The sequence below is a fragment of the Trachypithecus francoisi genome, unplaced genomic scaffold (genome assembly GCF_009764315.1).
Source record: "Trachypithecus francoisi isolate TF-2019V2 unplaced genomic scaffold, Tfra_2.0 Contig01585, whole genome shotgun sequence".
In the NCBI taxonomy this organism is placed as follows: Eukaryota; Metazoa; Chordata; class Mammalia; order Primates; family Cercopithecidae; genus Trachypithecus; species Trachypithecus francoisi.
Window position 1 is genome coordinate 929,672 of NW_022681444.1, and position 26,204 is coordinate 955,875.

Consider the following 26,204-nt stretch of genomic DNA (forward strand, 5'->3'; position numbering starts at 1 on the left):
ACCAGTACTTACGAACTTGTAGACAGTCTTCATGGCTGGGTTTGCTTTGGTCTTTACAGTATTCAGAATTGCTCCACTTCCTTTCTATAATAAAAATGTCAATTAGCAATTTGGGCTGAAGATAGAGTCATCCAACACCAACAAAGACTGCTTCTCTTCAATCAGGCTAAGCAACATTTCAAAGGTATGTAAATGCACATCGAGAAATAGGCCTGGATGATAGCTGGTCCCAGCTAGCCAGTTATGGTCCTGGCGGAAGGGCTCTGGGTGGGAGCTGTGGGTGGGTGGGTGAGTGTGGACTGGGGATGAGGAGTGTGAATTGGCGGAGGGGGACTCTAGTCTCAGTGCTCTGCTTGGCACCTGTTCCCTGGCTGGAGGGAACTGCATCGCAGGCTGCCTAAGGCAAGGGCTTCCCTATGGGCATCTGTGGCTTTTCAAGACATTCTAGTTACCATGGATGACACTCAGGTAAGTTTAATAACCATGGACTCCACAGCTGACACCAAGCCGGGGCAGAAAGTGGGGCCCTGATCAGCCCGGATCGTTGGGAAATACGTTGCCCTCACCGTGCAACTTCCTTTTCTTGCCTTGGTTTTCTGTGTTGTTTTTTTAAATCTCTCTGGTAGGCTGCCTTCCTTAACATCTAAATCTTGAGAAAAGGAAAGAATGAATAGCCACAAATGTTCACCATGGCTTTAGTTAAATCCGACACAGCAATTTCTCGCTCACTTTCTTTAGGAGCAAAAGTGGGAGGAAGGAGGAGGGAAGGCCGTCCGGCTCCTAAAGGAGACAGTGGAGGGACCTGAAGTGCACAGGGCACGTTTTCATAGCTGTCCGTGAATCCGTTTCTCAGTCTCATCCCTGCAGATACATCGTGAGGGTTCTGAAGGCACCAGGCCGAGGGAGGCCTGGTCTCTGCCTTCCAAAACCTCCAGTCGGAGAGGCAGGACAGCACAGTAAATAATTACAACAGCAGGTGATGATGGCTGTAATGGCTGTGTGCACAGGGAGCATGGAGACTTGGAAGATCAGGGAAAGCCTTGGAGATGAAACATTGGACTTGGTCCATGAAGGATAAATAGGAGTTGATGTAGGAGATGGGAGGAGAACATTCTAGGGACAGGAAATAGCACATAAAAGAAAATGCAGAAGCTGAAAAGCCATGGCGTATGCTGTAACAAGTGGCTCCTGTACTGCACCATGACACACTCCCATGAGTGTATCATCAGAGAAGGAGTAAGTGAGGCTGGGAGGCCAGAAGAGGCCAGCTCGTGAAGGGCCCGGAATGCCAGGCTAAGGGGTCTACACTATGGAGCATTTTTAATCAAATTCATCACAGAATCAGGTCTGTGTTGGTTTAAAAAAACTGATTCGGATGGAGAGAGGCTGGAACCAGTGGGTACCTAAGAGAATAAGATATAGTAATGTAATTATTGGTCTTAACATTTAGCAAAATTTTTGGTAACTGCCCACATTAGAAATTTTGAGCTTTAATTAAAAACATTACAATTTGACCTAGAAAGCATTCTATGTTGTAGGACAATGGGAAATTTTCACCCACTCATTTATTCCATACTGCTTTCCAAAATTACTCAGTATCCCATTTAAATGGTCCTTTGGAGTATTGAAACTCCCTTTATCCATCAATCAACAAGTCCTTATTACTCCTCTCTGATTTGCCAAGTGCTGTGTTTGGCCATACAAGAGGAACAAAGGAAGTCTTTCATGAAGGAATTGCTTACTCTCTGCCAACTGCAGCCACTTCCAAGGGACTTGCCTGGCAGCAGTGCACTGATGCATTAGCAGGAGGGAACACTTATCACTTGATGCTGGAGTTGCCTGCTTCGTGCCCGCCTCCCCAGCAAGACAGGGAGCTCCCCCAGGGCAGGGCCTGTACCCTGCTCCCTGCTGCATCCCTAGTACTCAGCATGGTGCCTGGCAAACAGTAGGCCTTCAGGACACCTCAATTATAAACTGATGGAAGGGAAAGTCAATATTTCAAATTCTTTAGAGGCTTCAGAAGCCCTATGCCACTGGCTTCTGACACATCAAGATACTTCACAACAACAGTCAACCTCCCAGTGATGTGTTCTCCATCTTCCCAGGAGCCTTTGCTGTGAAAGAGGTTACACAGCAGCAAGAGGGCACATTTTTGGTTTGCCTGTGATCGTGACAATTGCTCTGGCCCTAGAAGGAGACCCCCCCAAATGCTCTAAAACAGCAACATTCCATTCAGTTCTCCTTGGCTGGCTTCCTGCAGAGGAGGAAGCCTCTCATGCCTTTTTCTGACCTCACCAAGTGATGGCTTTGGACAATCCCACCCTTCTAGTCTCCATCTGGCATGAGAAGAGCCTGGCTTTACAAACAAAGGCATCTCCAGCAGAGAGAATGGAGTGCTTCGGGATGGAAGGGGAAGTATAGGGAAGCGGAAGGCTGCCAGGAAGCTAAGGCAGGAGTCCAGGGGGCTCAGAATTGGGTGCACGCTTACCCGGACGGTGGAGAGCCACTGATGGTACAGTTTGTCACTGCCTGGGGAAAGAGAAGTCAGAGAAGCTGTTACTTAAAGAGGTGATTTGTCCTTGGGAGTCCTTGACATTGCTTTTTTGTTTTTTGAGACGGAGTCTCACGCTGTCGCCCACACTGGAGTGCACTGGTGCGATCTCAGCTCCTGGGTTCAAGCAATTCTCCTGCCTCAGTCTCCCGGATTACAGGTGCCCGCCACCACACCTGGCTAATTTTTGTATTTTTAGTAGAGACGGGGTTTCACCATGTTGGCCAGGCCAGTCTCGAACTCCTGACCTCAAGTGATCCACCCGCCTTGGCCTCCCAAAGTGCTGGGATTACAGGCGTGAGCTGGCACGCCCGGCTGAAATTGCTTTCCGCATTCAGGACTTGGAGATCCCTGTGGAGGGTCCCACATCCTGCTCTTAAAGGAGGCGGCAGCGAGCCACTGTCACAGGTTTCCCTCTCAAACAGAGCCGATCATGCAGTGCCCTGACTGCAAACTCAGCCGCCACCCCGCTGCCTGCTGGCTGGAGGTCAGGCTCCGAGGCTGCCCCGCCACTCACGTCTAGTCGTGCCTCGTGAGCTCTCCATCCTGTGCTGCTGTGACGCTGCACCACCTTACGTTATGTCCCACCACAAGGAACTACTTAAGGGACCACGGGGTCCGTAAGCCAGCATCCTCGCAGGCCTCCAGGCCCTTGCAAATACAGCTCCCTTGCCTAGTCACCACATCCTACTCTCTCTGCTTAGTAAACCTGGCAGGCAGCTCAGATGTGATGTCCTCTGCAAGCTTCTTCCTCTGAACAGCCCTCTGGAATAGGTAACAGCCACTAAGACATCCATATTCTGGGAAGTACTGTGAAGGGCACCAGAGCAGGGACCCCCAGGGCTGTGTGTCCCATTGAAAGGACCCTGCTGGACACACACTGAATCCTCAGAGAATGAGACGGTAAGAAAATGGAGGTGTTGTTGGTAAACTCCGTTCATTTTATATGGTGGGTCTTAATCCACTGAATAAGTGAACTCAGTTTAGCAACACCTAAAGCCTGTTTTCCTGGAACTCACATGCAACCATTAGAACACAACTCTAGCCTGGCCTCCTTTGTTAAGCCCTCACATCACACAGTAAGGATTAACAGAGCCCTATTCTAACTGCACCGAAATCTGTTTCTACTCCTTTTCCTGCATTGGTTTAATTTCTGTTTGTCTTTAGTCATGCATTTCTCTCTCCTACCTAACACTTCTTGAGGGCAGAACTGGGTCCTCCGCTTTTTACTCCATGGGGCTCTGGACATAGCAGGTGTTCAGGAAATGCTTATCAGCGACTGGCTATTGCTGTTCGTAGACTTATTGGTGATTTTCTTAACTGTGCTTTCCATACAGCACAGGCTGGGAGGGCCTGCAGCGTTTATAGGTGGATACTGTGCCTTGCTCTGTGAGCTTAAAAACTGCCAATTGGATTATCACAGTAGTCCAGAATAGACACACACCCAGCAGTAAAAGGGGTCTGGACTACTATCAGCCAGCAGCATGGGTGTCATTTTGCATCTGGTTTTGCCTTCGCTGCCAAAGACTGAGGCAATGGGATTTGGAAAGGTCAGATTGGCATTCAGGAGGCCGACTCAGCCACCAACACCTCTCTGGGCCTCAGATACCTCCTCTGAAAAATGAGAAGACAAGCCCTTCAGTTCTTCAGATCTGCAGAGACCAGGCACTCAGCAATAATTTGTCATATTTTAAAGAAATAGGGCTGGGTATGGTGGCTCACGCCTGTAATCCCAGCACTTTGAGAGGCCGAGGAGGGTGGATCACCTGAGGTCAGGAGTTTGAGACCAGCCTGACCAACATGGTGAAACCCCATCTCTACTAAAAATACAAAAATTAGCTGGGCATGGTGACACATGCCTGTAATCCTGGCTACTCGGGAGTATGAGGCAGGAGAATCACTTGAACCTGAGAGGCGGAGGTTGCAGCAGTGAGCGGAGATCACGTCACTGTACCCCAGCCGGGACAAGAGAGCAAGAGTCTGTCTCAAAAAAAAAAAAAAGAAAGAAAGAAAAGAAAAGAAAAAGGAAAAAAAAAAAAGCTTACTGTATGTAGTCCCTATGCCAGGGACTGTCCTGGATGACTGTATAAACCTTCCCTCATATACTCTGATTTAATCTCAAAAGGAATCCTGTGAGGTAGGACATGGTACTCTCAGGGCATGGATAGGAACTTTAGCTAAAGGAGGGGAAATGACTCACCCAGGGTCTCGAAGCTTGTGAGGAGACAGAGTCCCGACTTGAATCCAGGCCTCCTAACTGAATATTGCATGTGCTTCCCAGTGGACCATGCTGGCCACTACTTTAACTAGACTGTCTACACAGGGGAAGCAACTGACCCTAGGCTGGGGGATTTCATATGGGCCAGTGTGCATTTTGTCAGAAAATGAAGAAGAATTCTTCAAACATTTCAAGGCCAAGCTTGAAATCAGTCTCTTCCTAAGCCCCAGTAAAGGAAAAGCAAGTCACTGCCACTCCTTGTCAAATATGCCCTATACGATGGCAGCCTGCAGCCCCGGAAGGAAAATGAGATGCTTCTCACCAGCGTACTCGCCCATGTTGATTTCCTCTTCAAAAACATCACTGAAACCTTCGCCGGAATTGAGAAGATCTAATCGACCATCAATAAACTATAGAAAGAAAGAAAGAACAAAAGCACAACAGCTCTTACAAAGAAAAGGGGGAAAAACCATTCAGCTGGGCACCTTACTGTATCCAAGGTAGGAGTTTTCTAAAAGTAAGGTTCAACAGGCAAGTTTCTTTCTAAAATACCGGCTGCATGTTTATGATAACTTAGAAAACCACATGGCAGATCTGCAAAGGGTCTGTCTGGTCAGTGACTGCCCTCTTCACCCAATCCCCCTCCCCTGAGCCTCTTTTGCCTGGGGCCTGAGTCCCATCCATGCCTGTGGCCTCAGTGCTTAGAGTGGAGACAGCTGCAGAAATCCCCGCCAGGGAGCCAGACCCACGCCAGACCAAGGAGGGTGGCACCTGCTTGAAGAGCTGCAGCTGCGTGGCGTTCTGCAGGAACTGCCTCATGGCTCCAGAGCGGTAGTGGGACACGAAGGCTTCCTCACAGAAAGTGATCGGCTCCTCCTGGGAAGTGCAGAGGGGAGAGGAGGGTCATTGGCATAGTGTAAGAGCCATCAGTTCTGAAATTCCTATATGCAGAGCTTCCCCATCTGCTATTTTTTTTTTCTTTTCCTTTTTTTTTTTGAGATGGAGTATCACTCTGTCATCTAGGCTGGAGTGCAGTGGCGCTATCTCAGCTCAGTGCAACCTCTGCCTCCCAAGTTCAAGCCATTCTCCTGCCTCAGCTTCCCGGGTAGCTGGGATTACAGGTGCCCCCCACCATGAATGGCTAATTTTTGTAGTTTTAGTAGAGATGGGGTTTCACCATGTTGGTCAGGCTGGTCTCAAACTCCTGAACTCAAGTGATCCACCCACCTTGGCTTCCCAAAGTGCTGGGATTACAGGTGTGAGCCACTCTGCCTGGCCCCCATCTGCTAACTTTTCTAACCCTCATGAGTGCAGTAGCTATTATCAAGGAATTCATTTCCTTTATGGATGAGGAAGCTGTTTCAGAGAGGAAGAGTCATCCTGCAAAGTCATAGAGAGAGTGGGCGGCAGAGCAGGAACCAACAGTCAGATTCTATACCCCATCTCCCCTTCCATACTCCAAGGGCTATTTAGGGAGACATGCCTTCCAATGTGAAGATTTCCAAACTTTTCCCTTTTAGCAGCGGAACCCTTTATTCAGATAGGATTTTATGCAGAAGCAGCCCTGCTAGGCCGGACGTGGTGGCTCATGCCTGTAATCCCAGCTCTTTGGGAAGCCGAGGCAGGTGGATCACTTGAGGTCGGGAGTTTGAGACCAGCCTGACCATCATGGAGAAACCCTGTCTCTACTAAAACTACAAAATTAGCGGGGCATGCGGGCTCATGCCTGTAATCCCAGCTACTCAGGAGGCTGAGGCAGGAGAATCGCTTAAACCCAGGAGGCGGAGGTTGCAGCGAGCTGAGATCACAGCATTGCACTCCGGCCTGGACAACAAGAGCGAAACTCCGTCTCAAACAAAACAAAACAAACCCAAAAATGAGCTGAGCCGAGTGTGTCGGCAGGCGCCTGTAAGCCCAGCTACTCGGGAGGCTGAGGAAAGAGAATCGCTTGAACCTGGGAGGCAGAGGTTACAGTGAAATGAGATGGCGCCATTGCACTCCAGCCTGGGCAACAGAGTGAGACTCCATCTCAAAAAAGAAAAAAAAAAAGTTACATAGAAGGAACCTGTTACCTGAGCTCCATAATGCAGAGCTCAGCTGCTCTGGAGAACCTGGGCATAGAGCAGGGGTGGTGGCTGGGTTCTCCAGGCTTAGCCACCTTCTCATCCCCCCACATTGCAGGCTTCTTTGCAGTCCCTACCACTGGCTGTGGGACACACTTTGAAAATGATTTAGAAAGTGATCTTAACCAATAGCGAACTGAAATTTTAAAATAATTATTTTAAAGAACAGGGATGATAAAAAATAAAATATACTATCCAATCGATTTTGTGCTTATGCTGTTTGATAAGCAAGTTTGCTTTTACCAAACCATATTTTATGAGTCAAGACGACGATACCCTGAGTTTAAAAAAAATTCCTATCCGTATAGAGTTAACACCTTAATCTTTCTTTGAACACATCTGGAGTGCTTGTCTACACAGACAAGTCTTTAATTTCAGCGGTGTATTCTCAATTCTGAAAGATCAGACTTTCAGATCTTGAGCTGAATTAAGGGTAACACCCCACCCCCCAGCCTTGGTAGCAAACACAGAGATGTTTGAAGCTCCACTTTTATCCTATTTTAATGAGTTGCATGAGTGTTAAATTTACTGTCGAGCTTCTGTAAGTTCTAAGAGTTCTTCCTGCTTAAATCTAGCCAATATTAACTCAGAAACTGGGCAGACTTATTGCACAAGGGCTGTGAAGATGACCCAAAAATATTAGGGTAAGGAGAATATTTATTTTTATACAGTTGCACCCTACCTAATTTTACAAATGATCTGAGGCAGCTTATATGAGCATCTAAAACAACAAAGAAAAACATCAGGGCTGCAAAATACACAGATATATAAAAAGTATTTATTTGAGAAAAAAGTAGCTGGGTATGTAGGTCCTATGTAGCTTCTAAGTTAAGTTACAAAATTAGCTCTAAACTTCCTGGCTGCTGGAGCAAGAAGGAAAACAATGTAAACTTTACTTTGTGTACAAGAAAAAAAAAAAAAACCCACACTAGTTCCTTGGGAAAAATAGCTTTATGTTCCATTTATTACGTTGGCATGGGTTTACATCTTCCTTGCTCAATAGCCGAGAAACCAGCTAGTGATAACTAACAGAAGCCCAGCTAGAATTCCATTCCTGTGGCTTGGAAGTTTTGTTCTCACTCTTGGGACCAGAGCAGGGCAATTAATTCTCTCTCCAGGTGATCTCATCCATGCACCCAGCATCACTCATACACTGATGACTCCTGACAAATCCTGGCAGCTCAGACACCTTTCCGAAGCTCTATACCCATCCATCTCAACCTCCACCTGATGGCCCACTGGCGTCTCAAACTCAAAATAGCCTGAAACTTCCAATTATTATCCCATCAAGACTGCGCCCCAAATCTATTTTTGTTTTTTTCTTAACTGTCATTTTCCACGGTTACCCACAGTGGACTTATCAGACTTCCTAACTCCTTCCTATTTTACCTGAGAATCGTCTCATGCTCACTCCTGGCTCTCCATCTCACTACCTTGGCGCATGCCTGGACAGGCTTAAACCATGGTGGAGGTTTAACTCCATGCTCCTCTCCTGTTTCATCCCTCCCATTCTACTCCACCTCTTCTGGCTAGAGTGCTTTCTAAAATGCAAACCAGATCACATCACTATCCTATTCAGGAACTCTGCACAGATGTTACCTTTGTGTGATTATTTGACGAATGTCTCTTTTTCCCACTAGACTATATGCTTCACACAGGCTGGAATGGTGTCTGTTTTGTTCAACACTATGCGCCTAGCAACATGTGTGGCCCACATGGGTGGGTGAAGAAAGGGAGAGCTCCTTAACAAGCAAACGCACCCTCCCGAAGCTGACCCTGGCTTCCTTTCCTAGAGTCCTTCTGTGTCACTTTGCCTCTGGCCTTCCACATACCTCATGCTCCAAACACATCCCATGATCACCCGCCGCATCCTTCGTTCCCCGCCTTCTTCTTTGCTTTTGCCAGTTCTATTCCTCCTTGGACTGTCCTCCTGACACATGCAGGCCTCTGTGTGGCAGTCACTCATCCCTGCTTGCTGCTCCCAGTGCAGCGTGCACTCCTGGGCGCTGGGATAGTCTTCACTGGTATCCCCTCTCACCAGGAGCTCAAGGGGCCAGAGGCTGAACTCATCTCTATATGCCCCAGGTAGAGCCCAGCGCCTAATTAGAAGCTCAGGGATGTTGGTTAAAGAAGCACGAAATGAGTTGAACCCTGCTTCCAGCCACAGGAGCCTTGTGGTCTCAGTGTGTCTCTGACACTGCTTGGCCTGATGGTAAAGAGGTCTCAGAGCACAATGCCAGGCAAGTACCACCTGTGCACAGTGAGTTGAGCTGCTCCAAGGAAATGCTCACTGAAGTTGTTGGCATTCACTCCTGGAGCTTTGGCCCAGGGTTGCCAGGAAGACATCTGCTGAGGGCCTGATACATTCAAGAGAGTTTGCGACCAGATTCGTAGACAAGGGTAGCCTGAGACAGAATTTAGCTGCAGGAGAGCAGAAAGAATCTCACCTTTGGGGAGACATGAACATCTCGGGCCTGTTGTGTACTCACGGGAGGTGATATCCCCTGGGCCAGATATCTGTGCCCTAAAAATGCAACAGGACATGACATGGAAGGGGAAGATCAGGGGAAATGTGTCAATGGGCTTTTTCTGAAAAGAGCTTAAAGAGCAGCATCAGATGTGTGAATTAGACATGGGAAGAAAGTCTACCACACAGTGTAGTGTTACCAGAGTGGGGTGGGGTGGGCAGCAATGTGTCCACAGGAGTCCAAGGAGGAAAAGGCGAATCCCCCCAGGGCAGCAGGTCAGAAAACATGATAAGTGGACACTTCACCTGGGCCTGGAAGGGTGAATAGGAGTTAGGTGAGCAAATCCTGTCTGTTCAGGGCCCAACTCTTCTATCTTAATCCTGCCACAAGGCAGTGACGTTGTCACCCAGAACCATGCATAAAGGTCTGCATAGCACCAGGCACAGAGGGCTCTTTTCCCTGGAGCAACTCACCTTGTAAGACAAAGGCAATAATCATAGTCTAACTCTGTGTGAGGCACAGTGCTATGCACTTCACAACTCTTTTCAACATTCTGGAAACTTTTATGAAGTCAAAATTACACTCAAATTTTACAGAGGAATAACTGAGGTAAAGACATCTGCCCAGGTGACAGGATTCAGACATAGCAGAGTCAGGGTTAAAAGCCGGTGGTCTCCCAAGCCCAGGTGTGCCGCATGCATGTGGTCTACCGCAGGCCTGGCTCCTCCCTGCGGCCTCAGTCTTAACTGCTTGCCCTTAGACCTCCCTGGACAGGAGAGTTCTCTTTAAAATTGGAACCCTGGCCGGGTGTGGTGGCTCACGTCTGTATTCCCAGCACTTCCGGAGGCAGAGGCGGGCAGATCACCTGAGGTCAGGAGTTCGAGACCAGCTTGATCAACATGGTGAAACCCTGTCTCTACTAAAAATACAAAAATTAGCTGGGCGTGCTGACAGGCACCTGTAATCCCAGCTACTTGGGAGGCTGAGGCAGGAGAATCGCTTGAACTCCGGAGGCGGAGGTTGCAGTTGAGCCGAGATCATGCCATTGCACTCCAGCCTGGGCAACAAGAGCAAAACTTCATCTCAAAAAATAAAAACAAAAAAATAAAATTGGATCCCTTTAGGTTCTCCTGGACACACAAAGCACCAGCCCTTCAGAGACACACAGCTCCTGGGAGTAAACAAGCCACTGTGAAGGCTCTTTGTGCCACAGGCCCAAGGCGAGGTGACAAGCCACGCCCACCAGCTCGTCCACCTGCATCCTGCAAGTAGAAATGGCAGCCCCCACTCCACTGTGCATGGAGAAGAGTAAGGCAAGGTGTCTCGTTATTCTCCCCTTCGTAAGAAGTGCTGATTTAGTTCTCCTACGAGGCTGATTAAGCCCTTTGTCTTCTTAGGTGACACTCTAGGCGCTGGGGCTACTGGCTGATAGCAATGTTAATTCAGGGAATTCAGGCCGTGAGTGTTCAAGCTTAGATCACATTAGCAGAGTTTTCCAAGTATGACCTGAAGGACAGTAAAACACAGCTGTTTAACCCTGTCAAGAACTTTGCTAGAAAAAGACAAATTTTACTCCTGGATTATCTTCTTGACATATGGAATCCATTGGACACACTATCATTAAGAGCTGAATCCTTGTTAACAGGTAAAATTGGTGATTTCAAAGGTTTTTGATACTTCCAGAAATAAATGACTCTATCCACAACATTGCTGATATTTTTATTGGCATAAAAATAAAATCTCTCATCAGATTTTTCAGCACGTTTCCTTGTTCTGAAGACCCATAGAGTATTACATTCTTCCTTTACTGATTTAATTTTTTATCAAAATTCTATGTGTACATTTATGAGATTCTTATGAGAAATGGAAAGAATCTCAGACCTTGTTATGGAGTTATGGACTTTGCTTAACATTTAAAAGAGTTAATGTCAGCCAGGAGTGGTAGTTCATGCCTGTAATCCTGGCACTTTTGGAGGCCGAGGCGGGTGGATCACCTGATGTCAGGAGTTCAAGACCAGCCTGGCCAACATGGTAAAACTCCGTCTCTACAAAAATACAAAAATTAGCCAGGCATAATGGCAGGTGCCTGTAATCCCAACTACTTGGGAGGCTGTGGCAGGAGAATTGCTTGAACTCGGGAGGCAGAGGTTGCAGCGAGCCGAGATCATACCATTGCACTCCAGCCTGGGTGACAAAGCGAGACTCCATCTCAAACAAATAAAAAATTAAGAAAAACAAGAGCAGATGCCTGCTGGGCTTCATACCTAGGTGATGGATTGATAGGTATAGCAAACCACCGTGGCACATGCTTACCTGTGTAACAAACCTGCACATCCTGCACTTGTACCCCAGAACTTAAAAACAATAAAATATAAATTAAAATTAAGAAAACACATAATTTTAGAAGATCCATCCATACACTCAAACATTTTTAAAGCACTTACTATGTTTTAGGCTCTGTGTTAGGGGAATGCAAACATGAATAAAATAGAGTTGCTACAAATAGTAATAACTGAATGAGGGATGAGAAGTGGATGAAAATACAGATAATGTAAGAATGGCAGAACATTATGTTCATAGCAGCTCTACTCACAACAGCCAAAAGACGGAAGCAACCCAAGGCTTCATCTGTGGGTAAACAAAATGTGGCACAGACACACAATGGAATATTATTCAGCCCTAAAAAGTAAGAGATCTGATACATGCTATAACACAAAGGAACCCTGAAGACATTATGCGAAGTGAAATAAGCCAGTTGCAAACAGATCAACACTGCGTGGTTCCTTTTGTATGAGGTACCTAGGGTAGTCAAACTCACAGAGACAGAAACAATGGTGTGTGCCAGGAGCTGGGGCAGGGGGAAGGGTGAGTTTTTAAATGGGTATTGAGTTTCGGTTTTGCCAGACAAAAAAAATTCTGGAGATGGAACAATGTGAATGTACTTAATGCCACTAAACTGTGCACTTAAAAATAGTTAAGATGGCAACTTTTAAGTATATTTAAGGACAAATTAAAATTTTTAATTAAAACTTTTTTTAACTTAAAAAATAGAATGGAATATTTATAGCAGTGGAAGCTGGGAGATGGGTTCACTGACTTTGTGTAAGTTTGAAATTTTCCATAATAAAAAGTTAAAAAGGCCGGGCACAGTGGCTCACGCCTATAATCCCAGCACTTTGGGAGGCCGAGGCAGGCAAATTGTCAGGAGTTTGAGACCAGCCTGGCCAACATGACAAAAACCCATTTCTACTAAAAATACACACAAAAAATTAGCTGGGCGTGGTGACACACACCTGTAATCCCAGCTACTCGAGAAGCTGAGACAGGAGAATCGCTTGAACCAGGGAGGCGGAGGTTGCAGTGAGCCAAGATTGCGTCACTGCCCTCTAGCCTGGGTGACACAGCAAGACTCCGTCTCAAAAAAAAAAAAAAAAAAAAAGTTGAAAAGAAAAGCTCCTGTTATCAAGGAATCCTGTCTAGCTCAGGGAGCAAATAGCAACAGTACAGTGTGACAGCTAGCACACCAGAGGGCTGGCTTTTGTCTTTGATTTTTTTTTTTTTTTGCAGAGACATCTTTATGGAAACTTAAAACTCTGTTTCTATTTGATCCATTTAGATGACACAACATGGTGGAGTGAGAATGTGTCCTGGGTGGAAAGACCTGCATTTGAACCTTGACTCTGACTGTACTAGCTGTGTGCTCTTACGTGACTAACTTGTCCCTCCTCATCTGTGACAATTATATAATGCCAACCTACCTCACAGGGTTGCTTTGAAGATTAAAACAGATGATAACAAATAGATTCTTCCACAATAGACTTTCAACAAATAACTGTTTCCCCTGAGGGTGGAGACTGGGTCTTACCAGGGCTGGCAACATAATATGCAAGACCAAATATAAAATAAATATGTAGGAAAAAAGTGCTGTTAAAATATAGAAGTGCCGAACTAAAATATAAACATTTTTTCTTTTATGGTGTCTTTTTAAGACTTATCATGATGCTTTTAAATTTACTATTTAATGTCATTCTAAGGAAAAATAAAAATGTAAATTATATTTGCATGGACTTTGTCATTTAGCTTGGCCTTGTGCAATGCCAGTTTTAAATGCTAACTCATATGCAGAATTGCATTTTATAGCTTGTACATGCATTTGTATTTTGTTCTTATTCGACAGTGGAAACACCATACGAAACTAACTCCATTGTTTTTATTTTGCTTTTTTTTTTTTTTTAAATCTTTTTAGAGACAGAGTCTCGCTCTGTTGCCCAGGCTGGAGTACAGCGGCACGATTTCAGCTTACTGCAAGCTCTGCCTCCCGGGTTCACACCATTCTCCTGCCTCAGCCTCCGGAGTAGCTGGGACTATAGGCGCCCGCCCCCACGCCCGGCTAATTTTTGTATTTTTAGTAGAGATGGGGTTTCACCGTGTTAGACAGGATAGTCTCCATCTCCCGACCTCGTGATCCGCCTTGCCTAAGCCTCCCAAAGTGCTGGGATTACAAGCATGAGCCACTGTGTCTGCCTTTTTTTTTTGAGATGGAGTCTACCTCTTTCTCCCAGGTAAGACAGCAGCAATGTGATCTCGGCTCACTGCAACCTCTGCCTCCTGGGTTCAAGCGATTATCCTGCCTCAGCCTCCTGAGTGGCTGGGATTACAGGCGCCTGCCACCATATCTGGCTAATTTTTGCATTTTTCATAGAGATAGGTTTCCACCATGTTGGTCAGGCTGGTCTCAAACTCCTGACCTCAAGTGATCCGCCTGCCTCGGCCTCCCAAAGTGTTGGATGACAGGCATTGAGCCACCACACCCGGCCTATTTCACTTCTTGCTATCTGCACATTCTCTATCTATCTCCAGCTTACTGATGACAAAGGAAAAGGAACCATGGTTGTTTTATCTTTTCCTTTCCTTCTATGTCATCATTTTTGGGATAAATGATTGGCTAAGTACAAAGTAACATAAATAAGAAATATTATAGGTTTCCTTGGTCATTCATATTTCTTAGAACATCACAGGCCGAGTGGGGAGGATCTCTTGAGCCCAGGAGTTTGAGACCAGCCTGGGCAACATAGAGAGATCCCGTCTAGATGCCATCTCTTAAAAAAAAAAATTAGCTGGGTGTGGGTGGTGGCTCAAGCCTGTTATGCCAGCTACTCGGGACGCTGAGGCAGGAAGAAGTCTTAAGCCCAGGGCGTCAAGGCTGCAGTGAGCCGAGATCACACCACTGCACTCCAGCCTGGGTGACAGAGCAAGACCTTGTCTCAGAAAAAAAAAACCCAAAACACCAAAAACTTAACAAAAAAACATTATTGCCTTCTCTCTGTATTTGAAGCAAATTCTGGTTCTAATGGAAAGCGTGGCCTTTTGGGGCTGTCGGACATGGAATGTTTACTTTGTGAGCACTTAGAGTCCTGCTGAATGTCCCCACATCCTGGGTCCACTGGAATTCGGTGCTGCGGGCACTGGAAAGCTGTATGGGGTTGGGATGGCGAGGCCCCATGGAGACACATGTTCTGTGCATGTCTCCATTGCTAATGTCCTTACTCTACTGTCCCATTTATAAAACAACAGTTCAGGCCAGGTGCAGTGGCTCATGCCTGTAATCCCAGCACTTTTGGGAGGCTGAGGTGGGCGGATCACAAGGTCAAGAGATGGAGACCATCCTGGCCAACATGGTGAAACTCCATCTCCACTAAAAATACAAAAAATTAGCTGGGTGTGGTGGCGGGTGCCTGTAATCCCAATTACTCAGGAGGCTGAGACAGGAGAATCGCTTGAAATCAGAAGGCAGAGGTTGCAGTGAGCAGAGATCGCGCCACTGCACTCCAGCCTGGGCAACAAGAGCGAAACTCCGTCTCAAAAAACCAAAACAAACAACAAAACCCCACACAAGTTCAAAGGTAAAAATGTTAGGAATTTCAGGATGGGACAGCAGAGCATTAAGCCAAGCCTGGGGCCCTGTGTGACTGCATAGGTCCATGCAGGTGGGGCCAGCCTGGCTCCTGAGCATGATACTCAAGGCTCTAAGTGACCTTCTCCAGCTGCCTTTCTTGCGATGACACCCTGTCCACCTCACTCGCACACACATCTCCTCCTCCAGAGGTTCTGGACTGTCCACCGCACCCTGGGCATTCTGTGTACTCTCACTCCTGACTGCCTTCTTCATGGTACCTCCTTGGGAAAACCTTACTTGAATCCTTCAGATGAAGAGGACCCCATTTCTCCCTCGGTGTCTCCACCTGTGCCCAGGAGGACTGTCCCCATCACACTACAAGTTCGTAGAAGGCGGGGTCTGATTCAAGGTCACTCCGAGAAGTGGCAGATTGTGGGGGTGGGGCACACAGCTGGGTTCCAGTCTCAGCTTCTTGCTGCCCCGGTGCCACTCTAGGGAAGTGACTACACTTCTTAGATCTCATCCTTATCACTTGTACTGTGGGGAGAGCTACCTGCCTCTGGGGACTGCTGGGGGATTAAGCAGGGATGAATGAGATGGTGGAGGTTCACAGTTCTCATCTTTGGCTATGCACCAGAATTACTTGGGTTACTTTAATCCCCAATGCTAGAGTCACAGATTTTGAAATTCCCCAACGGACACCAGTGCAGTTAAGGCGGACAACCCCTGGTGCAGGTGAAAGTGACCAGCACAGAGCCTGGACTCACTTGACAAGTCTTTTTAAAAACTTAAGAATAAAGCAAGCTAGGGAATTTGGCCCCATTTCTCACCAGCAGTCCCATCTCAGTTGCATTTTGTTTAAATGCCTCCAAATTCCCTGCTGGGGCCTCAGGATCCCTCCCAGAGCTGGGAGAACGCTGTTCTGGTTCGAGGGCTTCTTCTTACAGGGTCAGCTGTGGCAGCTGCCAAGGAGCCAGGGTGAGGTCCCAGCCAACACAGAAAAGGCTAGTGTGGTGTCTAGCCTAAAGAATGCCAAGACCTTGTTTACCAGAAGGCTGGGAGAGTGGGGCCAGCAGGCTTAGATGACAATGACTTCAGGTTAGCCAGACGCTGGCATGAGTGTGGGGAGAAGGCAGCCAATGTCTGCTGAGCTCTTGTTTGGGACCAGATGACCTGCATCCTTCACTCACCAAATCCTCGCCAGAAAGGAGATCTTCCGAAATGATTTCCACTTCATGGATAAGGAAGGGATGCCCACACAGGTGAAGTGCATTGCCTGTGGTCCCAGGGCTCAAGGTCTAATGACCCCCGAGCCCACACACACTCCTTCCCCGCCCTCAGAGGGCCTGTGTTACCAGGGATCCCAGGACCACCAAGTGGACTTGGGAAGGTAGGTCATCGCATGGCCACAGTCAGATGACTCTGGCTGGGCTGGGCCGGGCCATGCCACATTTTGGGGTGACAGGACCAAGGCAGCTTTCTGAACCATTTGCACAGCAGCCGAGGCACGTCAGAAACAGACTCCCAGCCTGGGCCCCTGTCACTATAACAAGCCCTAAACAAAGAATCAATGTCTCATCGTGAAGCCAGCTCACTGTTCAGATGATTTAAGTTAGGGGAAATGTGGGTGTCAGCCCAGAGCTACTCTGATGATTTGCAGGGGCAGGCATGGCCAGGCTGCCGGTATTTGCCCATTCTGGCCAGCCGCTCTGGTATTGACAGAAGCCCCTTGCTAGATTACAGTAAAGACATTCAAATCACAGGCGTGTCGGCCCACGCCTCGGCTCCTCTGTGCCAGCAGCCCCTTCCTTCTGCATTAACCGAGACAAACAGGGAGAAGTCAGGAAATTCTGATTAGCGCAGGAATGGCAGATGAGCTGGGAGGCCTGTGGAAGATGAGGAGACACAATGAAGGTGGTCTTCATGCATACTAGCGTAAGATTTTCTTCCCATAAGAAATGCAGATGGGAATCGGCTCTAAGAGGAAAGCAGGTGCAGTGATTAAAAACAGCTACCGCTTGCTGAGCCCTAAACCTGCACTGGGTGGTTTTACATGCATTAGCTCACTTACTCCTCACAGCATCAAGTGAGGTAGGTAGGATGATGATCTCCATTTTACAGATAAGGAAATCAAGGCTCTGAAAGGGGACGTCACTTGCCTGAGGGTGCAGAGCTGGGCGATGACAGGGCCAGAGTTTGAAGCGAAGTCTGTCTGGTGCTGGGGCTCATGCAGCACAATATTATTTATGTTTGATTAAGAAAAGTAATCACAAGATTGTATTTGACGTATCAGTGGCCACTCAGGGCTGCCCTAGTAGCCATTCAAAGACAGGGATTCTAAGGTGATGTTGAACAGAAGAGGCTTTGGAGAAATGAAGTGGGTTTTGGCTGCACTCTATGCCTGCTATAGCCATCTCAGCTCTTGGAGCGTCTGTTGCTTACAGATACAATGGAAATAATAGCTATGTCATGCTCTACGCATTCAACCCCATTACATAGGGTGAGTCCACAGAGCAGTGGTGGCGCAAGGTGAAAGCTGACGTGAGTGAGACGGTGACGACCCCTGTGCTGCCGCAGAGCTACAGCTCTCTCCCTGGTACGGAAACCAAATGGGGGCCCACTGAAATCTCAACCTCAAACACCTGCTGGCTCAACCACGTGGCCAGCGCCAGGGCTTGCCTCACTCTCACCGGGGGTCAGATTCCTGGTTTCAACACAATGACACTCGCATCCAAAGTCCCAAGAAAGGAAGCGCCAAGCTGACTAGAGATTTCCGTGTGCCGAGTGAGGAGAACACGGTTTGAGGGAGTGCACTGGAGAGAGGACAGGTGTCAGGGACCTGATATGCCCCTAGAGCAACAGAAATCTACCCGAAACGCAATCAGCAGCAGAACCAACGTTAGCTGCAGCAATGGGAATGAGACTCACAGATCTCAAGGTAAAAAAGGACATAGTGATAAAACAGAAGAAGCACAGATTCGTCTCTACAAATGAAAAGCCCAAACCCCCTAACTGAGGAGACAGGCCCCCCTGAAGGTGTGCTGCCCACCCATCACTTGGTGACACAGTCCCCTGGAGAGTGCTCTGTGGCACTGTCCATATGATTAATTGTTAGACTTATTAGCCCCATGACTCTTTTATTTATTATTACCCCTCCTAACAATGTCACTCGTCCAGGGCTGAGTCTCTGGTGTTGAAACGGGCCTGGTCCACAGGAGGCTTCGGTAGGAAGTTTCTAGTTGTGAGCATGTGGCAGCATCAGGAAGTGGAAAGAGCACCAGGGGAGTCAAACGCCTGACTTGGTTTGGATTCCTTTTCCTTGCCTAAGCCTTGGTTTCTTCCTCTATAAAATGGGAAGCTTGGAAAATCTCCAAGGTGCTTTCTAATGCGAATGTATTGTTCCTAGATACAGAAAAGGCTTTTCGTTACGAAGTCTGCCACAACCTCTCACAGAGAAATGTGTCACGATGCACAGTGCTTGATGTAGAGTCGGGAACAGTGAAAGACGCTGAATGGGAATGCAGGCTCTGCCACTTAACATGTCTGGAACGTGGGGCAAGTCCCTAGCCCCTCAGATATCACCTTCTCATCTGCCAAATTGGGGAGCTACTTCCTACTTCACAGGGCTGTGCAGGGATTGACAATCGATGCATGGAAAGTGCCTAGTGGAGAGACTGACTCTTACTGGAGGGGCTAAGAAAGAATCTGTTTTCCACCCTAAATTAGGACGGTTTCCTGCCCAAAGCACATGGGAAGTGATTCTACTCAAGCAGCCCTGTTTCAGTGCATGTGATATGCGCTATCTGTGCAGGACACGCGACAGGGCAGTGGAGGTGAGACCGCAACGTACAGCAAGAAGAAAAGGAGCCTCCGCAAAGCTGCCTGCTAGGGCTGGGACACCGCAGGACACGGCAACTCTCTGTGGCTGCATGGTGACTTCTCGTAAGAACCCTACAAAGACAGGCTCTTCAGCCTCATCTTACAGTGGAAGGAGCTGTGACTTGCCCAAGGTCACAGAGCTGAAGAACCACAGCTGCACTTGAAGTCAGTTCTCTGACCCCAAAGCCCAGGCTCCTCCCACGACACCCCCAAGCTCTGAGCATGCTCAGTTACCCAAACACGGTTTTCCCCTGGGCTTCTGGGAAACCCAAGATACGTTAGACCATTTTCTACACAAAAAAGTCCTTTTCCATGTACTCCAGACTGAGGAAACCAGAATCTTTGGATGGGGATTCTGTACGGCCCAGGGCCTCCAAAGAAATGGGGAAGCAAGTGAATTTCCCTGAGCTCAGTTTCCTCAGCTATAAATTGGGGAACCTACCTACTTCATACTGTGAGGTTTAAGGTGATACGATGCGTGTCAAGCTGCCCATACTGCAGAGCACACAGCAGGTCCTCAGGGGAGATCAACACCCTTTATGGCTCTTTTGAGATGCCCTTTGCGAGCTGGGCATCACGTCTTGGATGGGGCCTTCTGTACCTGTCATTCCACAAATATGTGTGACTGAGGGGACTCTGCCCAGGTGGGCTGGGGTCCAAGAAAGGCCACTTGGGGAGGGGGAGGCATAAAAACCGAGGACCAGGAAGAAGCAGGTACTCCCTAACTGGGAAGCAGGTGGAGGGCCTGGTGGAGCAGCCAGCCCGGGCTTCGCAGCGAGGAGCTGTGTCACTGGGGCTGGTGGGCACGTCATGGACAGGGTGAGCGAGGGAGTTGCTGGCTCCCCTCTTCCTCATTTGGGGGCATCTTCCCTGAGAGCCAGAGATCTGAGATGTGGTGGGTGCCAGACCCTCAAAATACACACACAAAATAGCTCCTCAGCATGTCCGGCACACCCCGCCCAGCCCTGAACAGTGCCGTGGATGTCCAGGGCAGGACGGCATGGAGGGAAATATGCCCAGGAGGCTTCATTCACTCAGGGCGCCTTGCCCCGCCAGGCAGCCACTGAGTTGCTCCCATTTCCCTGGCTTTCAGTGCCCGCAGAAGCAAGCAGAGTATGGTGTTGGAGAGAAGGCCCCCAAGGCGTGATCCTGCCCACCTTGCCCACCGTGGCTCCTCATTCACCAAACATCCTGCGTTCCCATAACACGGCGCCAGCCACGGGTCTCCAGGTAGGTCTGTAAGTCTCCTGCCTTTGTGTGTGCTGGGCTGTCTGTGGGGAGGCTACCCCATCCCCTGCTTCATCAGGCTGGGGAGTCCCCCTTGCCCTTCACCCTTGGAGGATTAACCCAGAGTGAGCCGCCCTGGGATGCTTCCTCCCCCCTCAGGGCTGGGTCAGTATCCCTCCTCTGGGCTCTGCAGCCCTACCCTCACCTCTGCTGTAGCATTTATTGCCATGCATTACATTGCCTGGCTGCCCGTCAGTTCCTTACTAGATGGTGACCTCCTCAGGGGCACAGGCCATGTCTGACTCGCCTCTGCACCTCCAGCTTCTAGCCCCATGCCTGGGTCAGAGCAAGCGCTCTGATGCTTGTTGCATGAATTATTCTATTGCAGATCAGGCAACAGGAACATTTCTGAAGAAGAGGCACACAGGGTGGAGAGCCAGATAGGCTGACTGAGGATGCGAGGAGGAGGAGGGGTGCAGGGAGGGAGGGAAAAGAAAGAATGTATGTGTGTGCTGGGAGGGGCAGGGGAGGGCGGAGGGAGACAGGGAACACCGTTTAATTAGACCACATGTGCAGAGCAGCATCTGGCTCCAAGCACAGCCGTTTACACCGCTCCTGGAGTTGTCGTGGAGACAACCACATGACCAGCCTGGAGCCGAGACTCAGGGGCAGCAATCCAGATGCACCCCTAACATATTCTGACAGAGAGCAGATGGGCAGCTATTTGCAGGGCCAAAAAATGCCAACTCCGCTCCTCTCCAGACCTGCGTGCCCTCACTGATCATTTTCATCTTGTAAAGTCATTCTTATCTGCCCTGGAACCACCCGTTCCTCTTGTGTAGGAAGCAGCGTGAGGGCTGCTGTTTTTGTAGTTCTCTGACCACCACAACTTCCGGCCTGTTCCTCTGGGTGAGAAGATGTCATCACCTATAATGAGGGGGTCCTCCAGGGCCAGGCTCCCCTGCTGGCTCCCCATCCCAGCTTCTTTCTCCACTAAAGGCACCTAAATCTCTCACTGTTTAGGCCCTATCTAACATATCCAGGCCTCAGAGCAACACTGTGCCCAGCATGGGGAGGACGCGGGCTTCGGTGGCCGAGCTCTTGCTCTGCAGGTACCGGCCATGGCAAGTTTGCACTTGGCCTCTCCAAGCTCAGTTGTCTGCTCTGTAAAATGGGGTAACATTTTCCTTCCTTCCTCCCTCTCTCTTTCTCTCTCTGTCTCTCTTTCTTTCTTTCTTTTTTTGAGATGGAGTCTCGCTCTGTCGCCCAGGCTGGAGTGCAATGGCGTAATCTCGGCTGACTGCAACCTCTGCCTCCTGGGTTCAAGTGATTCTCCCGCCTCAGTCTCCTGAGTAGCTGGGATTACAGGCACACCACCATGCCCAGCTAATTTTTATATTTTTAGTAGAGACGGGATTTCACAATGTTGGTCAGGCTGGTCTCAAATTCCTGACATCAGGTGATCCATCTGATGGTGGCCTCCCAAAGTGAGCCACCTTGCCTGACCTGTAACATTTACTTTCACAACATTATTTTAAGGATCAAATAATTACAGAAGAATCCTGACAATTATAAAATTCTCTATAAACATCAGCTGTTATTACCATGGTAGTTTTTGGCTGGGATAAAAATTTTTCAGCAAGAAGTTTAAAATTTTAAGCAAAAAATTTTAAGCAAAAGCTCAAATATTTTAAGCAAAAAGCTCATGCAGAGCAGTAGGAAAATGAGAAAATCCTAGGGTCTATATAAAGTAATACTTTATTACCCACATGTATGGCAAATGTCTCTCATTAATGCCTTTGATAAGGTGGGAAACTGTCTGGTATTGGAGGATCAGGCTGGGTTTGAATTCTGGCTCTGAAGCTTAAAAGCAGTGTGACGGTGAGCAAGTGACTTTAAACTCTCTAGAGCCTTGGTTTCTTCCTCTGTAAAATGGGGATCATCGTTCTTAGCTCCCATGAGCTTATTCCAGTTGTGGGAAGTAACTGGGGCAATGTATGTAAACTGTCTAGCATATACCTTCACCTCGTTCCTTTAATGGAATCAAAAAAGACTGAGGCTGAGGAAGAGGACAGTGAAAAGCATGGGTTCAGCCAGCCTAGGTTAGAATCTCACTTGCTCACTGCATGACCTTGGGGAGGCACTCATCTTTTCCGAGCCTCAGTTTCCTTTTCTGGGAAAGCAGGATAAAAATAAGACGTACTTTGTCACACTGCTGTGTGGGTTTTTTTTTTTTTGAGACAGAGTCTTGCTCTGTCGCCCAGGCTGGAGTGCAGTGGTGTGATCTCAGCTCATTGCAGCCTCCGCCTCCAGGGTTCAAGTGATTCTCCTGCCTCAGCCTCCTGAGTAGCTGGAATTACAGGCATCCGCCAACAAGCCCGGCTAATTTTTGTATTTTTAGTAGAGACAGGGTTTTGCCATGTTGGCCAAGCTGGTCTGGAACTTCTGGCCTCAAGTGATTCACCCACCTTAGCCTCCCAAAGTGCTAGGATTACAGGTGTGAGCCACCGCCCCGGCCTGTTGTGCGGTTTTAAAGAAACAATGAACATAAATAAGTTATTAATAGCATCCGATAAATGGTTGTTATTATGATCCCCCTCTCCCTTACTGAAGGAAAACTCAGACCTTTTCTGCGGGTCTAGCCTGGGGTAGATGCCACATGTGTCGAGGGAGAGGAGTTGCATTTTTAATGTTTGGAAAGAAAAGCAAAGTGTGGACACCCACTGAAGTACGGGCTGCTCCGAGTGTATGTGGGGACCCCATCCGAGCACCCCTGGCCCGCTGCCTGAGTGGTCCAGGTGCAGGCAGGCTTATTTATAAAGCACCATGGGGGTTCCCGCTGCTGCACACTCACCTGCCATCGCAGGTGTGGGGAAGGCCTGGCTAAAAATATTGCTAACGTGGGCTTCATGTCGCCCAGCAGAGACTAATGATTGTTTTAAGTAAATATTAATTATAAGAATTGCCCAGATAGAATGCTAGAGTGGCATGCATATTCCTCCATACACGTATGTAGGTGAGGTGATCATTTGGGGAGACAGCTTCTTATACGCCTCCTCCAGGGAGTTTAAATGTTTGGGTGGGCTCGGCATGGTGGCTCATGCCTGGAACACCAGCACTTTGGAAGGCCAAGGCAGGCAGATCACTTGAGGTCAGGCATTCAAGACCAGCCTGGCCAATATGGTGAAACCCTGTCCCCACTAGAAGTACAAAAATTAGCTGGGTGTGGTGGTGTACTCCTGTAATCCCATATACTCGGGAGGCTGAGGCAGAAGAATTGCTTGAACTTGAGAGGTGGAGCCTGCAGTGAGCTGAGATCGCACGATTGCACTACAGCCTGGGTGACAGAGAGAGATCACATCTCAAAAAAAAAAAAAAAAAAAAAAATGTTTGGGAGATTCTTGGTTACAATATTTGGTAAGTGTCTTAATATTGAGATACAGGGATTTCCTTAGACGAGAGGTGATCTTCTCCAGCTGATAAAGGGGTCATGGTGGTGTGGAGAACCCAGATTTGGTTTAAGGTGCAGGAGGCTGGGCTGGCTGATCTTGGGCATGTGTCTACCCAAGAGCCTGGATGTGGGAGTATCCAGCTTTCCATGGTGTTCTAGTTCTAGTGCTTCTTAGCTGTGTGTTCCTGAGCATGCTCCTTCCCTTTGAGTTTCAGCTTCTACACCTGTGTTTGGGAACCCAGCATTTGTTGGTCACCTGATCAGTGGTTCCCAAAGCCGGAAGCATATGGAGATTCCCCTAGGGGGGTTCTTTTCAATGCCCATTCCTGGGCCATGGGTTAGACCTGTACCAAGTTGCTCAGATGATTCTAATGCATTTGGGAACCAGGTGTGGTAGGTGGTGGTGGTGGTGGTCTAGTAGTACAAGGGTAACAGACACTTGTATGCGCTTCCCATGTGCCAGGTGCCTTTCTAGGTGTTTTACCTGTATTCACTCATTTAATTCTCATAACAACCCCACGAGTTAGATATTGTTGCTGTGTCCACTTTACAATTGGGAAACTGAGCCACAGTAATGTGACATAACTTCTCGAGGGCAGGATTTAAACCCAGGTGGTCATGCTTGGTTCCATGCCTGACCCAGATGGTAGCACAAGAGGGCGGTGGCTCTACTTCTCTTCCTCATGGTTGTATCCCCAACGCCCCACATAGAACCTTCCAGGGTAGGTGGTCAATATGCCAATGAAACCATTAGGCCCCTCGGCACAGGCTCTATCTCACTATATCCCAAGGACGCTGGTCTCACTACCCTCCATTTTCAGATGAAGAAACTGAGGGCAGGGTATTCCATCAGCAGCTGAACGTCATTTCAATAGTGAGTGAAGAGACTGGAATTTGAGGCCAAGCCTGGCTTGCTCCTTTATTTCCTGCTGCAACCTAATGGGATGTGAGAGCAAATTCCTGCTCCAGAAGATGGGTGTAGATTAAATGTGCCAGGTACAGTGGCTCATGCCTGTGATCCAGTGCATTGGGAGGCCAAGGCAGGATTGGTTGGGGCCACGGCGGGAGAACTGCTTTAGGCCAGGAGTTTGAGGTCAGCCTGGGCAACAGAGTGAGATCCCATCCCTACAATTTTTTTTTTTTTTTTTTTAATTAGCTGGGTGTGATGGCATGCCCCTGTAGTTCCAGCTACTTGGGAGGCTGAGGCAGGGGATCACTTGGGCCCGGGAGGTTGAGGCTGCAGTGAGCTGTGATCATGCCACTGCACTTCATCAGCCTGGGGGACAGAACATGGACACAGGGAGGGGAACAACACACTCTGGGGCCTGTCAGGGGAGGGTGGGGGTTCGGGGATAACATTAGGGAAAAGAATGAATGCACGCTGGGCTTAATACCTAGGTGATAGGTTGATAGTTGCAGCAAACCACCATGGCACACAGTTACCTATGTAATGAACATATTCTGTATATGCACCATGGAACTTAAAAAAATAATAATTAAAAAAAAAGATTAAATGAACACAAGTGCCTCCCCCTCCCCCTACCCCTTTTAAATGAAATTGCTTTCCAAATCCTGCTTGGGGACTGCCTCAGTTTCTTCCAAGATTGTTAACTTCAAAGGCAAGGGTGCTCAGTGGTATTTGTTGACAGAATGTGAACACATGAATTGAGCTGATGGCTCCATGTGGTTCTTGGAGAAGTGCAAGTTCTCAGAGGGGTCTGTTCATCCCCGGGCTCTTCACTGGGACGTGGGGAAAATACCAGTCCTAGGCAAGGCCAAGGCATTTGCTGGTCAGGGCCCCATATTCTGAGTTTCTAGGACCTGGATTTATGATCTCCTAATTCCTGCGTCCCTTCTGAGGTAGGCAATGCTGAGAAAAGAGGGTTGGGACTGCATCTGGCCAAGTAGGGCCTGACACGGACTAAACCCAGATAACCAAACTCAACTGTGCCCTGTAGAAATCCACTGTGAGAATCCCAACCTCCCTTGTTCCTGTCACGTTATTAAGTCTTCAAAAGGCTTTTGGAGGTTGTTAGGGGAATAAGCATTCAGGGGATGGGGCCGAAGTCTGTGCCTGAGGGCACCACGGTAGCTGTCACTCCCAGTCATGTCCCTGCCCGAGGCTAGCCTGTGAAATAAGAGCAGTCTGGTTCCTGGGAAATGGTGGCCCTTCCCAACACTGGCTAGCAGGTGTCTCATTTTGGGAAGACTGAATTGCCATGAGCTGCCCTCCCTCCTTTCCAATAACCATAATAGCAGTGAACATTTACTGAGTGCCTGCTACTCACATTCAAACAGTATTTACTCTAGTTATTGATAGACATGCTGAATGGTTTACAGGAAAGTGTACTGATATCTGTGACTTACTCAGAAATGCATCAAAAATGAGAT

At 48.2% G+C, this 26,204-nt stretch overlaps 1 protein-coding gene across 12 annotated transcripts in view; it reads right to left on the bottom strand.

Moving 5' to 3' along the window:
* Positions 1-26,204, bottom strand: part of DENND1A (DENN domain containing 1A) — a 555,596-nt gene that overhangs the window by 70,964 nt on the left and 458,428 nt on the right. For all 12 annotated transcript variants that reach the window (XM_033190648.1, XM_033190640.1, XM_033190589.1 and 9 more), the window contains 4 exons: positions 5,541-5,645; positions 5,092-5,179; positions 2,489-2,529; positions 13-84 (listed from right to left, as the gene is read on the bottom strand). In XM_033190648.1, the coding sequence (XP_033046539.1) occupies positions 13-84; positions 2,489-2,529; positions 5,092-5,179; positions 5,541-5,645 (306 nt within the window). The remainder of the gene's footprint in view (positions 1-12; positions 85-2,488; positions 2,530-5,091; positions 5,180-5,540; positions 5,646-26,204) is intronic.